Source organism: Setaria viridis, chromosome 8, assembly GCF_005286985.2.
Source record: "Setaria viridis chromosome 8, Setaria_viridis_v4.0, whole genome shotgun sequence".
NCBI classification, from domain to species: Eukaryota; Viridiplantae; Streptophyta; class Magnoliopsida; order Poales; family Poaceae; genus Setaria; species Setaria viridis.
In genome coordinates this window covers 26914106-26930230 of record NC_048270.2, presented here as the reverse complement: position 1 = coordinate 26930230, position 16125 = coordinate 26914106, and the positions used below count along the sequence as shown (strand labels likewise).

General features: G+C 42.6%; 1 protein-coding gene across 1 annotated transcript; it reads left to right on the top strand.

Annotated features, from left to right (window-relative positions):
- The first annotated feature begins 11544 nt into the window (after nucleotides 1-11544).
- On the top strand, nucleotides 11545-14758 carry LOC117866662 (protein neprosin). Its single transcript, XM_034750939.2, has 7 exons — nucleotides 11545-11817; nucleotides 12264-12350; nucleotides 12457-12699; nucleotides 12812-12979; nucleotides 13272-13325; nucleotides 13429-13575; nucleotides 14076-14758. The coding sequence occupies exons 1-7, from the start codon at nucleotides 11668-11670 to the stop codon at nucleotides 14442-14444; spliced, it is 1218 nt and encodes a 405-aa protein (XP_034606830.1). The 5' UTR covers nucleotides 11545-11667; the 3' UTR covers nucleotides 14445-14758.
- The last annotated feature ends 1367 nt before the right edge of the window (nucleotides 14759-16125 follow it).

Below are 16125 nucleotides of genomic sequence, written 5' to 3'. Positions count from 1 at the left end.
ACTGCGGACAGGTGTTGTTGTTGGAGGTATGCCCTAGAGGATATCATATAGATGATGATATCTGATTGTATCCATGATTTGTATATTGTGTTCATTGAATATCCATTAAAGGCTACTTGAATTGATCTGCAATTATGTGAATTGTATGTGGAACTCTTTACTAGTATAGTTATTCTAAAAGTTGTCCCTAGTCGGAGTTCATGTGTGGACACACATGAATATTAGACTAGTACATGTATTAGTTGATGACTATGTTTCACAAGTCATGGACATGGACATGTCAAACTAATAATGTAGGCGTATGTAGAGACATGTGCTAGGACTGACCCAACATGAGAAGTAGTTCTCTCTTTACACAACAAGTATGCTTTGTCCTTAGACCAGAGATTGTCGCATGTACTCAAGATGTGGATCGACTTACTTAGGGGCTATCAAATGCTACACCGTAATAGGGTAGTTAAAAAGGTAGCTTTCAGGTTTGTCAGGAAGCATGCTGTGAGGCATAGTCAATCAAGATGGGATTTGCCCCTCTTTGATTAAGAGTGATATCTCTGGGCCGCTCGAGTCATCGGATCCGAAAATGCATGGCCATGCTACGTACGGTTAAGAGTTAACCTACAAAGGGATTCCAAATCACATGATCAAGAAAGAGCGGTCGGCTTGAAGCTAGACCAAATATCGTGAGGCAAAGGGAATAGCATGTACATGATGTTGTGACGGTTCGTCTGATATGATCTTCGTGTGTGTATAGGAGTTAGCACGTCATGCTAGAGGCTGCTACCGACTATTGGGCCGAGTAGGAGTACTCGGGCCATGTCTATACATATCCGAACCCATAGGGTCACACACTTAAGGGGTTGGAAGCCCAATTCGGATATGATCCGAGTTGTATCAGGTTTAGAAGTACTAATGGGCCTCGGACCCAGAGGCTTGTTAGGAACCTCTATAAATAGAGGGGTGGGGTGCCCTAGGGTTTCATCCCTTTGGCCAAAAACACACCTGCCACACCTCCCACGGCCTCGCCCTATTGCAACTCACGAACCTAGCAGTCCGGCTTGTGACACTTCCTCCCTGCACGTGTGGATACCTTGGAGGTGTTGCACTTGCAGCACTTGGACGAGCCACGATGAGCCGCCGATGAGCCACGACGAGCTGCACGTGGACGAGCTGCTGAGGAGCTACTCGACATCGATGTGATCGACTACGTGTTCAACTACGCTGGTCCACTTCGCTGCCCCGACACAATTCTACATCTTTCGCACCAGTGCATCGAGTGGTAATCCCGTGATCCATATACGACAGTTTTCCTGGTTTATGCGGTAGAAAGTTTTTGTTTTGTGCTAGCGTAGCTTACCTCGTATCCCTATAGTTGTCTAAGGTTCGAAGACGACTTCGTGCCTGAACAGCATCACATCACAGCTGCAGCAACAAACTCCTACGATGTCGACATCAACTGCTACACAGACACCAGTGCTACTGGTCACATTACTGGAGAGCTAGAGAAGTTGGCCGTCCATGACAAGTACAATGGTGGTAAACAGATCCACACTGCCAGCGGTGTAGGTATGCATAATAGTCATATTGGTCAATCTACTATTCATACCCCTAGTCATCCTCTCAATTTGCACAATATTCTCCATGTCCCATCTACTCAAAAGAATCTCGTTTCTGTTCACCATCTAGCATCTTATAATAATGTCTTTTTGGAGTTTCACCCTAATTTCTTTTGCATAAAGGATCGGGACACGAGGAGCATTCTGCTTAGAGGACCATGTCAAAGAGGGCTTTATCCTCTTCCCCCCACAGCAACTACAAAGCAAGTTCTTGGAGACAATAAAACATCTCTTGATAGATGGCACAGTCGTTTAGGTCACCTCACAATGCCCATTGTTGAAAGGGTGCTTAAGAGTCATAATCTTAATTATTGTTTTGAGTTGAATAAAAAAATCGGTGTGTGATGCTTGTCAACAAGCAAAGAGTCATCAGTTGCCGTATCCCAAATCTACCAGTGTCTCTAGTCATCCTTTGGAGCTTGTGTTCTCTGATGTTTGGGGTCTAGCACCTCATTCAGTTGGGAGATTTAAATATTATGTTAGTTTTGTCGATGATTTCAGCAAATTGACTTGGATTTATTTGTTAAAATTCAAGTCTGAGGTGTTTCACGAGTTTCATGAATTTCAATCTCTTGTTGAGTGACTTTTTGATGGAAAAATCCTTGCAGTTCAATCAGATTGGGGTGGTGAATATGATAATCTTAACTCTTTTTTCGCCAAACTTGGCATCTATCATCATGTATCATGTCCCTATGCGCATCAACAAAATGGTTCATCTGAGTGTAAGCATAGGCATATTGTAGATGTAGGCTTGTCCTTGTTGGCTCATGCAAGCATGCCTCTAAAATTTTGGGACGAGGCTTTTCTCACAGCTACATTCCTCGTTAATCGAACTCCTAGCTGAGTTATCAATTTTGAAACACCTCTAGAATGCTTGTTCCACACCAAGCTAGATTATTCCTCCTTGAGAGCCTTCAGTTGTGCATGTTGGCCGCATCTTCGCCCATATAATAAGCATAAACTTGAGTTTCGCTCTAAGCAATGCACCTTTCTTAGCTATAGCAACATCCATAAAGGGTTTAAGTGCCTTGACACATCCACAGGGCGCATCTATATTTGCTGTGATGTTGTATTTGATGAGAATGTTTTCCCTTTCTCTAGCATGCACGCCAATGCTGGACCATGTCTCAGATCACAGATAATTCTCCTCCCTTCCTATCTACAGAATCCAAGTTCTGGGGATGAATATGTAGGTGATCATATGCGTAATATGACTAATGGTGGTGATTTTTGTGAAGAAACCAAGCCTGTGTAGGTTGAACCAGCTGCAGGGGATCCAAGGCTCGAATCCAGGAACATTTGGTGGCTGATCCAACTGAATCACCGTTGGAATCAGCGTATGCAAGGTCTATGGCAGCCCCTCCTACCAGTGCTGATCCGCCCCAACTAGGCTGTGCCACGTGCCCCACTCCACGTGCAGACCCGACAGCGCCTGGTGGCGATCCGATGACGAGCCAGTCGCACGACGCCACGCGTCCAGCGTCGGAGCGTAGGGGGGAACCGCATCCCTACCTTATTCACGCACCTACAACAGGATCTCCTCCGGGATTGGAGCTTCTGGGATCTTCTGCTCCTCCAGGATCATCTGTGATAGCTCCATAAGCACCTCCAGCCACTCAAACTTCATCACGCTGCACCCGTCTACAAGACGGGATAAGAAAACCAAGGTATATACATATGGTACTATTCAATACAGCAATCTTTTTACTTCTAGTGGTGAACCTTAATATTTAGAAGAAGCCTTGAGTAGTAAAGCTTGGAAGGATGCAATGGATGTTGAATATGATGCTTTGATTAGAAACAAGACTTGGCATTTAGTTCCTCCCCGGAAAGCCACCAACATTATTGATTGCAAGTGAGTTTATAGAACCAAGTTAAAATCTGATGGGAGCTTGGATAGATATAAAGCCCGTTTAGTAGCTAAGGGGTTCAAACAAAGACATGGGATAGATTATGAAGACACGTTTAGCCCTGTTGTGAAGATTGCTACAATCAGATTAATTCTTTCAGTAGCTGTCTCAAGAGGATGGAGTCTAAGGCAACTAGACGTTTAAAATGCTTTCTTACATGGTATTCTTGATATACATGTCACACCTTTGCACCCCACGAATGCAAGGATATAGGGGGAGCTCACTTAATATGTGCAAATGGCATTTGAGGCCATTTTTATTTTCTATGCACATGTTAAGGGGGAGGTCACCTATATAGTTGGATTCAAAATGTTTATATATCTCATGTGAGCCCTAATTGTGTTGTCATCAATCACCAAAAAGGGGGAGATTGAAAGTGCATTTGGCCCCCTAAGTGGGTTTTGGTGTTGATGACATGCATGGTTAAGGGACTAATAATTTTATGTAGTGATTAATAGGTTTTAATTCTAAAGAAGTGCAAAGGTTATGAAAGGAATCTCAACAACCCCCAAATTTCAAAGAAAGAACGGTGTTGAGCTCAAAAGAAGACTTTTCTATGATTTCTAATTTTGAATTTGAGTATAGGAATGCCGTACTATAAAGAGGGTGCAGATGGATAGCTTGAAGATGCTAAAGTGCTTGTTTGAGATGTTAACCACCCATTGAGAGACACAACTTACTCACTTACATACTTGTGTTCTCACATTTTCTGTGAGTGTTGGAAGTTCCAACAGAAGGTTGGAAGTTCCGATACTGGCTGGAAGTATTCAAAAACTTCCGACCAGGGGTCCTCGGCCGATTTTATCTAATAGCATCGGAAGTTCCGATGATGTGTCGGAAGTTTCGATAAAAGTCACTAGATATTTTTTGAAACTTCCGAGGAGAGACTCTCAGCCGTTTTAATCTAACTATGTTGGAAGTTCCAACCCTGTGTCAGAAGTTCCGACAAGCACATAAATATACAGTAACAACTAGTTTTAGGGGCTAGGGTATAGATACCCCCCCATCCATTGATGTTGAACAACTCGAGCTAAAACAGCCCCCAAGCATTGAATACTCCTCCCTTACTCCCCTTTGAGCTAAATCCTTGAGAGTTTGAGCTAGGGATTGGGTGAGAGTAAGGTTGAATGTGTGAGTCTTGAGGATTTGGGTGTGAGGTCCAACAAATTCATCTCAAGAGCACTCCAAGCATCTTCAGCCATCGATTCGCGTTTATTACTCTTGAAGCTTGCTTCAAGACAGCTAGGCAAGTCGCCCGTTTGAGCGTCCTCTTTGTGTGGTGCGCCCGGGAACATTTGTATTACCCATCCTTTGTAGATTCATAGTAAGTACCTCAATCCTCCTTTGTGGTTGATTGAGGGAGATAAAGGGTTAGCGAGGACCTGGCTCTTTGTGAGATCCTCAATGGAGACATAGCTTCCTTTGTGGAAGTGAACTTCGGAAAATAAATCCTTGTCTCGTGTGCTTATTGTGTCCGTCATGTTCATATTGACCTAGAAGCTTGATTTAAGCCGATTTATAAATTTGTGTGGTTCCTTGCATATCTATTACCTGCAGTAGTCTCTACACTTCATTTATTATCTTTTGATTTAAGTAGAATTGGTAGATTCAGGTTTCATTTTGAATTTCGGTCAGCTCACTTTCTATTGTTAAAAGTTTCGACCCTGTACCGGAAGTTTTGACATAGCGTCGGAAGTTCTGACATATCTAATACCGCTGCAAAGTTTTTCAGAAAAAACTTGAAGTGAGCCTATTCACCCCTCCTTAGGCATCACAAGATCCTTTCAATGATGCTTTGATTAGAAACAAGACTTGGGATTTAGTTCCTCCCCAGAAAGGCACCAACATTATTGATTGCAAGTGAGTTTACAAAACCAAGTTAAAATTTGATGGGAGCTTGGATAGATATAAAGCCTGTTTAGTAGCTAAGGGGTTCAAACAAAGACATGGGATAGATTATAAAGACACGTTTAGCCCTGTTGTGAATATTGCTACAATCAGATTAATTCTTTCAGTAGCTGTCTCAAGAGGATGGAGTCTAAGGCAACTAGACGTTTAAAATGCTTTCTTACATGGTATTCTTGAAGAGGAAGTGTATATGAGGCAACCTCCAGGATATGAGACAAGGCAAGGCCAAATTTCGTGTGTAAATTAGACAAGGCTCTTTATGGATTGAAACAGGCACCACGTGCATGGTATGCACACCTCAGTTCCAAGTTGATTGGTCGTGGTTTTATATCTTCTAAGGCTGATATATCTCTATTCTATTTCAGTAAAGGGAATATAATTGTTTTTGTGTTGATATATGTTGATGATATTATTGTGGCAGGCTCTACTCAGGAAGCAACAACTAGGTTATTGAATAAACTAAAGGAAGATTTTGCTTTGAAGGATCAAGGAGAGCTTCATTATTTCTTGGACATAGAGGTAAATAAAGTAAGAGATGGTATTGTTCTGACACAAGACAAGTATGCTTCAGATTTATTAAAGAAGGTGAACATGTCAGATTGCAAACCAATAAGTACTCCCTTGTCAACAAGTGAGAAGTTATTTTCCTATGAAGAAACTCCTTTGGGTGCAAATGATGCTACACAATATAGAAGTATTGTTGGTGCACTTCAATATCTAACACTTATCAGACCTGATATAGCCTTCTCAGTTAACAAGGTATGTCAGTTTCTACACTCTCCTACTGTTGAGCATTGGGCGGCTGTGAAGAGAATATTGAGGTATTTGAAATATAATACTAAGATTGGCTTAAAGGTCAGGAGATCAGACTCAATGCTGGTTAGTGGTTTTACAGATGCTGATTGGGTAGGATCACTAGATGATAGGAGGTCTACTGGTGGTTTTGCAATTTTCTTGGGTTCGAATTTGATTTATTGGAGTGCTCGAAAGCAAGCCACTATGTCAAGATCTAGCACAGAAGCTGAATATAAATCAATAGCTAATGCTACTGCAAAGAACATATGGGTTCAGACTCTGTTGAAAGAAATTGGTTTACAAAGTCTGGCCAAAGCATAGTTGTGGTGTGATAACATGAGAGCCAAACATGTCTGCAAATCCGGTGTTTCATGTAAGGACTAAACACATCGAGGTAGACTATCTTTTGTGAGGGAACATATTGCCAAAAATCTGTTGGAAATAGATTTTGTTCCATCCAGAGATCAAGTTTCTGATGGGTTTACTAAAGCCTTGGCAGAGCTAGAGAACTTTAAGCACAATCTTAACCTCACTCGGTTATGATTGAGGGGGCTGTTAGATATATCTGTAACAATAAATTGTAACAAACATGTGTGCGGTATGTTGGGTTTGGCTGGATAGGTTTGTTGAGTAGAATCTTGTAGATAAGGCTGTTGTAATTTGTATCTCTATCTCCAGCCGAATCACAACTTGTAATCCAAGTGAGGGGAGTTTCCTCACCTATATTAACACGCATTGCCGGCCAGGAGAAGGTCACGGCGTTCCATCCATCCAATTGTGCCTCTCACTTTCACAGACCGCTAAGTAGGTCTGCCAGGCCCAGGCCCCCGCTTTGCATTAAAATGAATTTGGTTGTGATCTCCACTGCTCGCCAAGGGCCCAGTGCATGCATGTATGGTTAGCGATCGAATGCATCTCCTTGTTGCACTGGGAAGGGTGGAAGAACAGAAATAGTATCGGGTTCATCTCATCAACAAAGAAAAAATAATAAGCCCTTGTTTACTTCCCAAGTTGGGAGGTGCCAAATTGGCATTTTGCCATAAATGTGACACTGTAGCGTTTCGTTTGTATTTGTGAATTATTGTCCAAATATTGACTAATTAGGCTCAAAAGATTCGTCTCGCAAAGTACAACAAAACTGTGCAATTAGTTTTTGATTTCGTCTACATTTAGTACTCCATGCATGTACCGCAAGTTTGATGTGATGGGGAATCTTCTTTTTGCATAGTGTCAAAGTTAGGAGTTTGGAGGGAAGTAAACAAGGACTAAGAAAGAGTGATCCAATTCATCTTGGCGCACACTTTGACCGAACGGATATGGTAATGCTGTGGCGGTCGTTGCACGGCGATTTATCCTCCCTTAGTGAATGTCAACCACTGACGATGACATATGAGATGGTGCATGCACGCTGCTGCGTCGTATATGGGCGCGGCGACCTCATCTTGCACAGGGTCGTCGCCGTCGGCCGCCACTCCCACCGTAAATACTGCACACGTACGTACGACGCATTTTGGAGAATATATATATATATATATATATTTCAAAAAAAATGATTGAAAATATAAAAATATTTTTTGAATTCATTACCTAAAATTAAATAAAAAGATTGACACAAAGATACATAGTTGGGCCGGAACTAACCCAATATGTATATGTAATGCATGCAACTGGCCTGCGACGTCTTCGAAGAATCCACCACCACCTGCACGAGCGCGGTGGTGCTCCTACCTTTCCAACAAGCACGTTATTAGCAGCCACATCGACCGAGACGTCTCCACTCACTCAGTCACTCTCAACCCCTTTAAAAGCCCAGCTGCATGCAGAACGTACACAGCACAGCACAGCCAGATTTAGTAAGGCAATACACGCTAGCAGCTTGATCAATGGCAGCGACTACAAAGCGAGAGTGCTTGGTCGCGCTCGTCGTGGCTCTCGCGCTGCTCTTCTCCTTTGAGGGGCCAACAGCAATGGCGGCGGCGTCGGGGACGACCGCCGGAGGAGCATCGTCGGTGCAGCGCCTGAGGCAGGTGCAAAGCTTCCTCCGGCGGGTCAACAAGGCTCCTCTCAAGAGCATTGAGGTATATTAATTAATTGGCATCCTAACTAAACTCGCAGTGAGATCGAAGAGCATATTACATAGTAAACATGAAGAATTCACTGCTACAGAAAAACACTCGGTTACGGTTACCCAAATGACAAGTACGGAAATTAATTAACAGACACGGGTGACGTCTAGTACATGTACATGCATGTGTCGCCCGCAAAGAAACGGATATAGTTTGACCAAAATTTCATGGACGAAACTAGAATCGAAACAACACGGTGGCCACCCCCGAATTAACAACATGGTCACAACCTCACGTCAAGTTCCAAATGACGGTATCTTTGGTGCTTGCATTGGACGAATTGGAATAAAAAATACACCATCAGATGTTTTGATGCCCCACCTAAGAAGTGTCGGAGCAACCATTGGAGCAATGGGTACAAATAGGGAAAAATCTCGAGTGCACCGGATGATCCAATGGAGGTAATTTTACAAGCGTCGGAGTAATTTGCTGAGGAGGAAGAGGAAACCCTGTAGCACCAGATGTTCCGATACCCTATGGAGTTGACCATCGGACGAAGCATATTTTCTTTGAGAAGTTCCAGGGAGATTTTGGTCAAAAATCCTTCAGCATCGGATGATCCAACGGCACCATCTTAGAAAGTGTTGGAGCAATGACATCAAGGGGATCCAACAGCTGTGTGACGTGAACAGTGGTACCGGATGATCCGATTAGGGCATCGAATAAAGTGTCGAATGAATTCCTAAGGAACTTGTGTGTGGGGAGCCAATGGCTAGTTGCACCGGATATTCTGATGCAGGTCAAAAATAGACCATCGGAATATCCGATAGTATCTTTTTTACTAGCCATTGGAGCAACGGCTCTTTGAGCTCTTGGGGCTATTTATACCCTCACCACTCACCCATTTAGAGTTGCTGGAGTGTCCAGGGATGCATTAAAGACCAAGACTCATCAAAAATACATCCATGCCACCAAAAGTGATTAAGTGATCCATCAAAGGCTTAGTGCAATCTTAGGAGAGTAATTAGTGCTAGGATATGCCTAGAGAGGAGTGAGTGCAAGGTGTGCCGACCTTGTGATCAGGTTCTAGAGTGAATCACCGCTGTACAAGAGGTGTGCCAGTGCCTTAGAGCCTTGGTGGCTCGCCGATAAGTCTTCGACCCTCCAGCTTGGTGTAGAGCGGCGTCGACGACCTTATGTGGGGACGTGGAGACCCCTTCCTTCGTGGAGAAGCTCCTTACTGAAGACAACATCAAGGTGACTGAAGGGACTTGGTGTGAGCCTTAGTGGCCGAGCTTTTGTAGCAAGTCAAGGGGCACCTTGGGAGAGACTTGGTGACCAGGAAGCAATACTCTTGTCTGAGTGCTTCAACAACATGGACTACTGGTGGCTTAGTGCCTACCGATACCACGGGATAAATCTTTGTGTCAAGAGTTTGCTTCCCCTCGTCCCCTCTTTACGTTTTCGCATTTCATACTTGCAACTTGTGTGCCTTTACTTTCCTAAAGTATTATCTTGATAGGATTCGCTATAGGTTGCAAAAGTTATTTTGGGATGAGTGTTGCACACTAGATCAACTATAGATAGCATGATCTAGTTTATATTTTGATGCAAAGTAGTGGAAGTCATAGGTTAAGTTTTTAAGTTGTCTAATTCACCTCCTCCCTCTCTTAGGCTAAGAGTACCGATTCTTCACATTATTCCAACTGTATCTGCACTGCGGATAAGTGTATTGTCAAGACATAGTACATCCATGAGATCTTTAGAGCTCAAAATAACTACTTCCATGAAATAAATAAATGTGATTGTGTACTCAGTTTTTTCCTTGTCCATGGAACATTAATTTTTCTCCGTGAAACATTTTTCCTTGGGAGTGTCGGAGAAAAACTGTCTTAATTGAGTTGGCCTCGACCATGCCAGATTGGGTCAGCTCGTCTAGGCTCAGCACAACATTTTCTGAGTTATTAGGTTAGTGCTGAGATCAACACATGACATTGATCGATGCCACTAGGCTGGTTTGTATTCAATGGACGACGACTGTCGACTGAGGTGCAGTGCAGCAAACTTTGATTTCAGTGTAGTGTGTAGATGCACTGCTACTTTTTGAATCAGTATGGTTTGTACAGCATGCAACACTTGAGACCGAATCACACGCTTGTGTAGTTGCCTAAGACTTCCCAAGCAGCAGGAAGTCGAGTGGTGAGCGTTGTACAAGTCCCAATCACCCAGAACAATCTGAAAACGGAAAAACGCTGTGCTATAGTTCCTTCGAAGACTTGGACTGGCAAACCAAGATGTATCGCTTTCTCGCCGGACGCGCCATTGCGTGGTCTTCTCTCTGGAATTTCGCCATTAGATGGTCAAAGTCGATCGGAGTCGGGCAAGATGACGGAGAGTCGACCTCGACCATACGTTGCAGCGTCAACAGGGTCTGTGGTGTTGTATGCTGCACGTATAAACCATATGCTCTCTGGTAACCAGTGGTGCTGTACGCATACGTGATTTGTCGGCTCGTCGTCGCTAGGTGAGTCTCCGTCTCGATGATCTGAATTGCACATATATATGACGACGGCAAGTCCCATCTCCAGAGCCAATCGCTTTGACGATACTATCTGGTAAAAGTTCTAAACCTCATAGAAACATATTTTCTATATGTTTTGATTTAAATTATAAAATGTTTAGATTCTTTTTTTGGAAAGGTAAAAAACGGGCACAAGGATAAATGTTACTATCTTCTGGAAAGCGATGTCACCAGGTGCGAATTGACGGCGAGCAACGGAGACTTGAATGATTATGGTGCCTCAAGGGAAACCGTCCTCTGTACGTTAGGCACACCATGTGCATGCCTTGCGCGTCAAGCTTTTCAGATTGGAGGATCGAACATTTCTTCGCATTCCAAACATGCGTTGCAGGTCAAGCTTTTTTTTTTCCTTTGCTTCTGTTTCAATAATCAGAGGACAAGGAAATGAGGACGTGTCAAACATGCGTTGCAGGTCAAGCTTTTTTTTTCCCTTTGCTTCTGTTTCAATAATAAGAGGAAAAGGAAATGAGGACGTGTCTGAATGCATGAAACAGGCTAGGGCGTGCAACACTTGCATTATTGCTGTGTAAACAACGGTCAACTAGCTCGACCGGTTCTGTTACCCGTCGCCTTCGACGTATCGACAAAGACCAAGAATCCACCCACGGCTCCACGAAACTGCAGAATCCTTTCCTAGAACCTCCACAAGTGAAGTGTTGAAAAGACTTTGACGCCCCAAAAATACGGCAGAGCCAAGGCCGGCCTTGTTATAACACACCTACCAGCCGAAGCTACCAAAAACCAACACCAACAGGGTAGCTCACTAGCTCTCGCCTGTTTCGTTGGAGCGACTAATGGCAGTGACTACTCGAGCATGCTTCGTTGTGGCTCTCGCCTTTCTCTTCATGGAGGGTGCAGCGGCGGGGACTGCAGGCGGGCAGCGGCGGTGGCAGGTGCAAAACCTTCTCAGGCGGCTCAACAAACCTCCTCTCGCCAGCATTCAGGTAATGACCGACCTGTCCGTCGTCTTTTATCTTGAATATAGATTATGTACTCCCTCTGTTCCTAATTATAATTCACTTTAATAGCTTGTTAGAGATTTTGAATCTTTTTCTTGTATTTTATTATTTCTTTTTAGTAAATCAGATCTTATGTCTTGGCTACATATTTTCCTGGAATATGTACCCCTTTGTAATGTTTGTGGTTTGATGTATTTTTGAAAAAAAAGTCTGAAGCCGGAATGTTATCTTCCAGTATCTAAAAACATTTCTCTCACATTGACCAAGCTTGTCGAAAAAAACCTAAGCATCAACAGACAACATATATAACATCTAGTTTTATTAGATCCACAATAAAATATATGTCTTCAAAGTATATTTATTTTGTATTATAGATGTTATTATATTTTCTATAAACTTTGTTGCAACTACTGATACTGCGAAATTAATAGAGCCCAGATGGAGATATCATAGACTGTGTGCACATTTCCAAACAGCCTGCATTCGATCATCCTTTCCTCAAGAACCATACCATCCAGGTACCTCTCCACCATACAAACAGATGTACCAGTGCCCTCACCACCACCATACAAACACATGTATCATGATATCACTCAATGGTGCCCCCAACTTGTAACCTTTCAGATGCGGCCTTCTTATCACCCTGGTGGTTTATATGATGACTCCAAAATTGAAACACAACCAATTACCCAATTATGGCATCAGAATGGCAAGTGCCCTGAAAACACCATACCGATCCGAAGGACCAAGGAGGAGGAAGTGCTGAGGGCCAGCTCTATCAAGAGGTATGGCAAGAAGAGACCTGGGAGCATCCCAAAACTTGTTTCTGTTGATGACCCTGACGCTAGTGCAACAATTGGTCACCTGGTACAAAACATCATTCGAGAATCACCTTCATATTATTACCAATCTTCATTTTGGATTTGTAGTATCATTTCTGACATTGCTTAAACAATTTGTTTGCTCTCTCATTGATCAGCATGCTGTAGCGTCTGCATTGGTTGACAAATACTACGGAACAAAAGCCACCATTAATTTGTGGCAACCAACGATTGAGAGGGGCAATGGCTTCAGCCTGGCCCAACTATGGATCACAGGGGGGTCCTATCAAGGCAATGATCTCAATACCATTGAAGCAGGATGGCAGGTGATACCACGAAGGGGAAAACATAAACACACCTTCATCAAAGATTAGAAGTTCCTTCAATTCTCCATTCATGCAAAAAAGTTTCTTTCATTAGTTGTAACGCTAACATCACTGTTTTTAGGAACTAATGGCCTGTCGAAAAGCATAGAGAACTTTTTCTAAAAATCTTTATATATGGCTAAATCACACTGTTTTACGATCTAAAGGTTCTTGTAACGATGCACTAATAAGTTGTGCAACCTCTTTCATTGTATAGTAGTGGCTAATGGCTCTGTGCTCTACAAAATTGCAGGTTTACCCAGGGAGGTATCATGATAGTAATACTAGGCTCTTCATCTACTGGACCGTAAGACAAACATCACATTCCTTTGAAATACTAGACACATGTTTATTAAGTTGAGGAATGGAACACATGTTTATTAATTTTCTATTGCTGCGGCATATTGTAGCGTGATGCATACCACCAAACAGGATGTTACAACCTAGGCTGCCCAGGGTTCATTCAGACAAACAATCAGATCGCCATCGGTGGCAGCATCTCCCCAGTCTCAATATATGGTGGCTCGCAACGTGATATCGATATCTTAATCTGGAAGGTAAAGCACAAAAATCGTTCACAATCTCATCCAGCACAAAACGAGGCTAAAACTGTGGTATTGCCTGTTTGTGGTCGCCCTCACGGAATCACATCCCTATGCACGTACCGGATTTTGTCTACAAATGCAACACTGTTAAGTTAGCCTTATACATTAATAAAGCTTTAAAAGGATCTTTACCTCCACCTTATGCAAGGAAATATTATAAATCTGTCCTAATTGCCATGAAAAATCTTGCATGACAGCCGTCACCCCTTCATAATCAACAAGATTTATAATATATTTTGTTTCGAATTTTTGATAACCGGCACCCCTTCACTTAGAATTTTTGTTTCCATCAATGTGCAGTACTTTCCATAGTGCAGATAAGGAATAAGTAAAGTCACACTTTTGTGCATGCTTTGATTTTAGGACTAAAAGGAATATACAACTATGTTCCCTACTTCTCTCGTCGATCATAATCCTGTCTGCTGAACTCTCCAAGTAATTTCGTTTTGCAGGATCCAAAGGGGGGCAACTGGTGGTTGCAAGTAGGAAACCATATTTTGGGCTATTGGCCATCGTCCATCTTCTCTTACTTGTCAGACAGTGCCTCCAGTGTTGAATGGGGCGGTGAGGTATACTCACCGGACGCCGGCCAGACTTCCACTGAAATGGGTAGCGGACACTTCCCAGAGGAAGGGTTCGGCAAGGCTAGCTACATCAAGAACATCCAAGTCGTAGATTCATCCAACAATCTCAAATTGCCAAATGGTGTGGTTTTGATAGCTGAGCGATCCAGCTGCTATAAGGTGCAGAATGGTGCCAATAGCGACTGGGGCACTTACATCTACTATGGCGGACCTGGGAGGAGCCCTAACTGCCAATAGTAAAATTTGAACTGCGTTTGGAGCCCAAGCATCTCGTTGATACATGATGAATAGTTGAATACCCCTGTAAACTATGCATTTTGCATTATTAGAGGGCCAATAAAGTATTGTTGGTGTCTACTAGCACATTATGGTTTGGTGTTCAAGGGTCAATTGCTAAGTATACATCTACGTTGCATTAGTAAGAGGTTTGAGCGACTCAAATATATTCATGTTTCCTGTATGTTACGGAGTATAGAATAAGCAGGTTTCATCATTGTTATTACAACTGTATATGCACTGCAGATACATAAATTGGATTGTGTCCATTTCTAGAGCTTCAAGATTTTTTTTGATGATGGAATAAAACACTGTCCCAGCCTCTACATCTTCAATGTGCAACATACATGACGCATTTGACCAATGATTATTAAGGAACATACGACTCCATCAAGAACATTCAACAGTTAATAGACGACAGAAAAATAAGATCTGAATTATAGAGCTTAAAATATACATAATATAAGTTCTTAGTACTGAAAATATTTTTCTTCGGGCATATGCAGTGTTCTCTAATTGAGAACTAGTTCCAGCTTGTGCTAGTTTATTTGTCTAAAAAGAAAATATTGTGTTTCAAACTGAATGCATAATACACTAGAATATTGTACGAAGGTGACTTTACAAGGATTTATTAAGTTTACAAAATTGGTGGTTGGTATGACGTTAGAAATATATTTGACCAGGTACAAAAATAAATGAAATAGAAAAACGGACACAACTGGGTGTGAGTGTGTCGCCCCAATTTATCTTTAGTCCACCTGTGGTGTGTGGATCCTTCTTCGTGGGCCGAGAATGACAATGGGCTAGGTGCAGCCTAAATTTTGACCAACTGAGCTCAGAAAGCTCACTGCTGAGAATTTGGGCTGCACCTTGAGAAGCTTACCAAGCTTCTGCTCAGAAAGTTTCCTTAAGCTTTTCTTTCCTTCTCTTTTTTTAAGTGAAATTATATTACCACACCCACAGAAGCTCGGTGAGCTCAGAAAGCCCCCAACTAGTCATTCAAAATTCTCGAAGCCATTTTTGAATCTGATCCACCATGTTGGAAAGCTGCTGTCGTCAAGGCAGAGTGTGCTATCATGTGGGCAGTTTAGCCGCAGCTCCAAGGGGTTTGACAATGTTGACCAAGGCTTACATATCCCAGAAGGTACAGTAGGGCGAACTGAAAAAACTGTTGAGAAGAAGATGACATAAAAGTCTGCGTGCAACCACATTAAGGATGAGCCCATTCGCATCATCAAGACAATCTTGCAACTGCTTCAGAATACGTATGGGAACAAATTATTAACAGAACTGGATCACTGGCATGAGTCATGACTACATTGACCCAAAGGAAATGTTGGACGGAATGCTCAGTTTGCAGATGGTGCAAGCTACCATATGACGAACAGAAAGTGATCTGTAAAAAAAAATATTGAGAATGACGAACAAGCGTGCGTACAGATAATGTGTGACATAGAGAAGGAAGACCCCAAGTTCAAAACATACGTAACTTTTTTGTTTAGGTTTAGCAAACCAATGCATACAACATAGAACATACTTCAATCCAAAGTTGCAGAAATTATTATTACATAAACCCGCACAAACGGCGCATCTTTAATTCACAAACGGTACACCTCTGATTCTCCTGTACCACACGAACCCG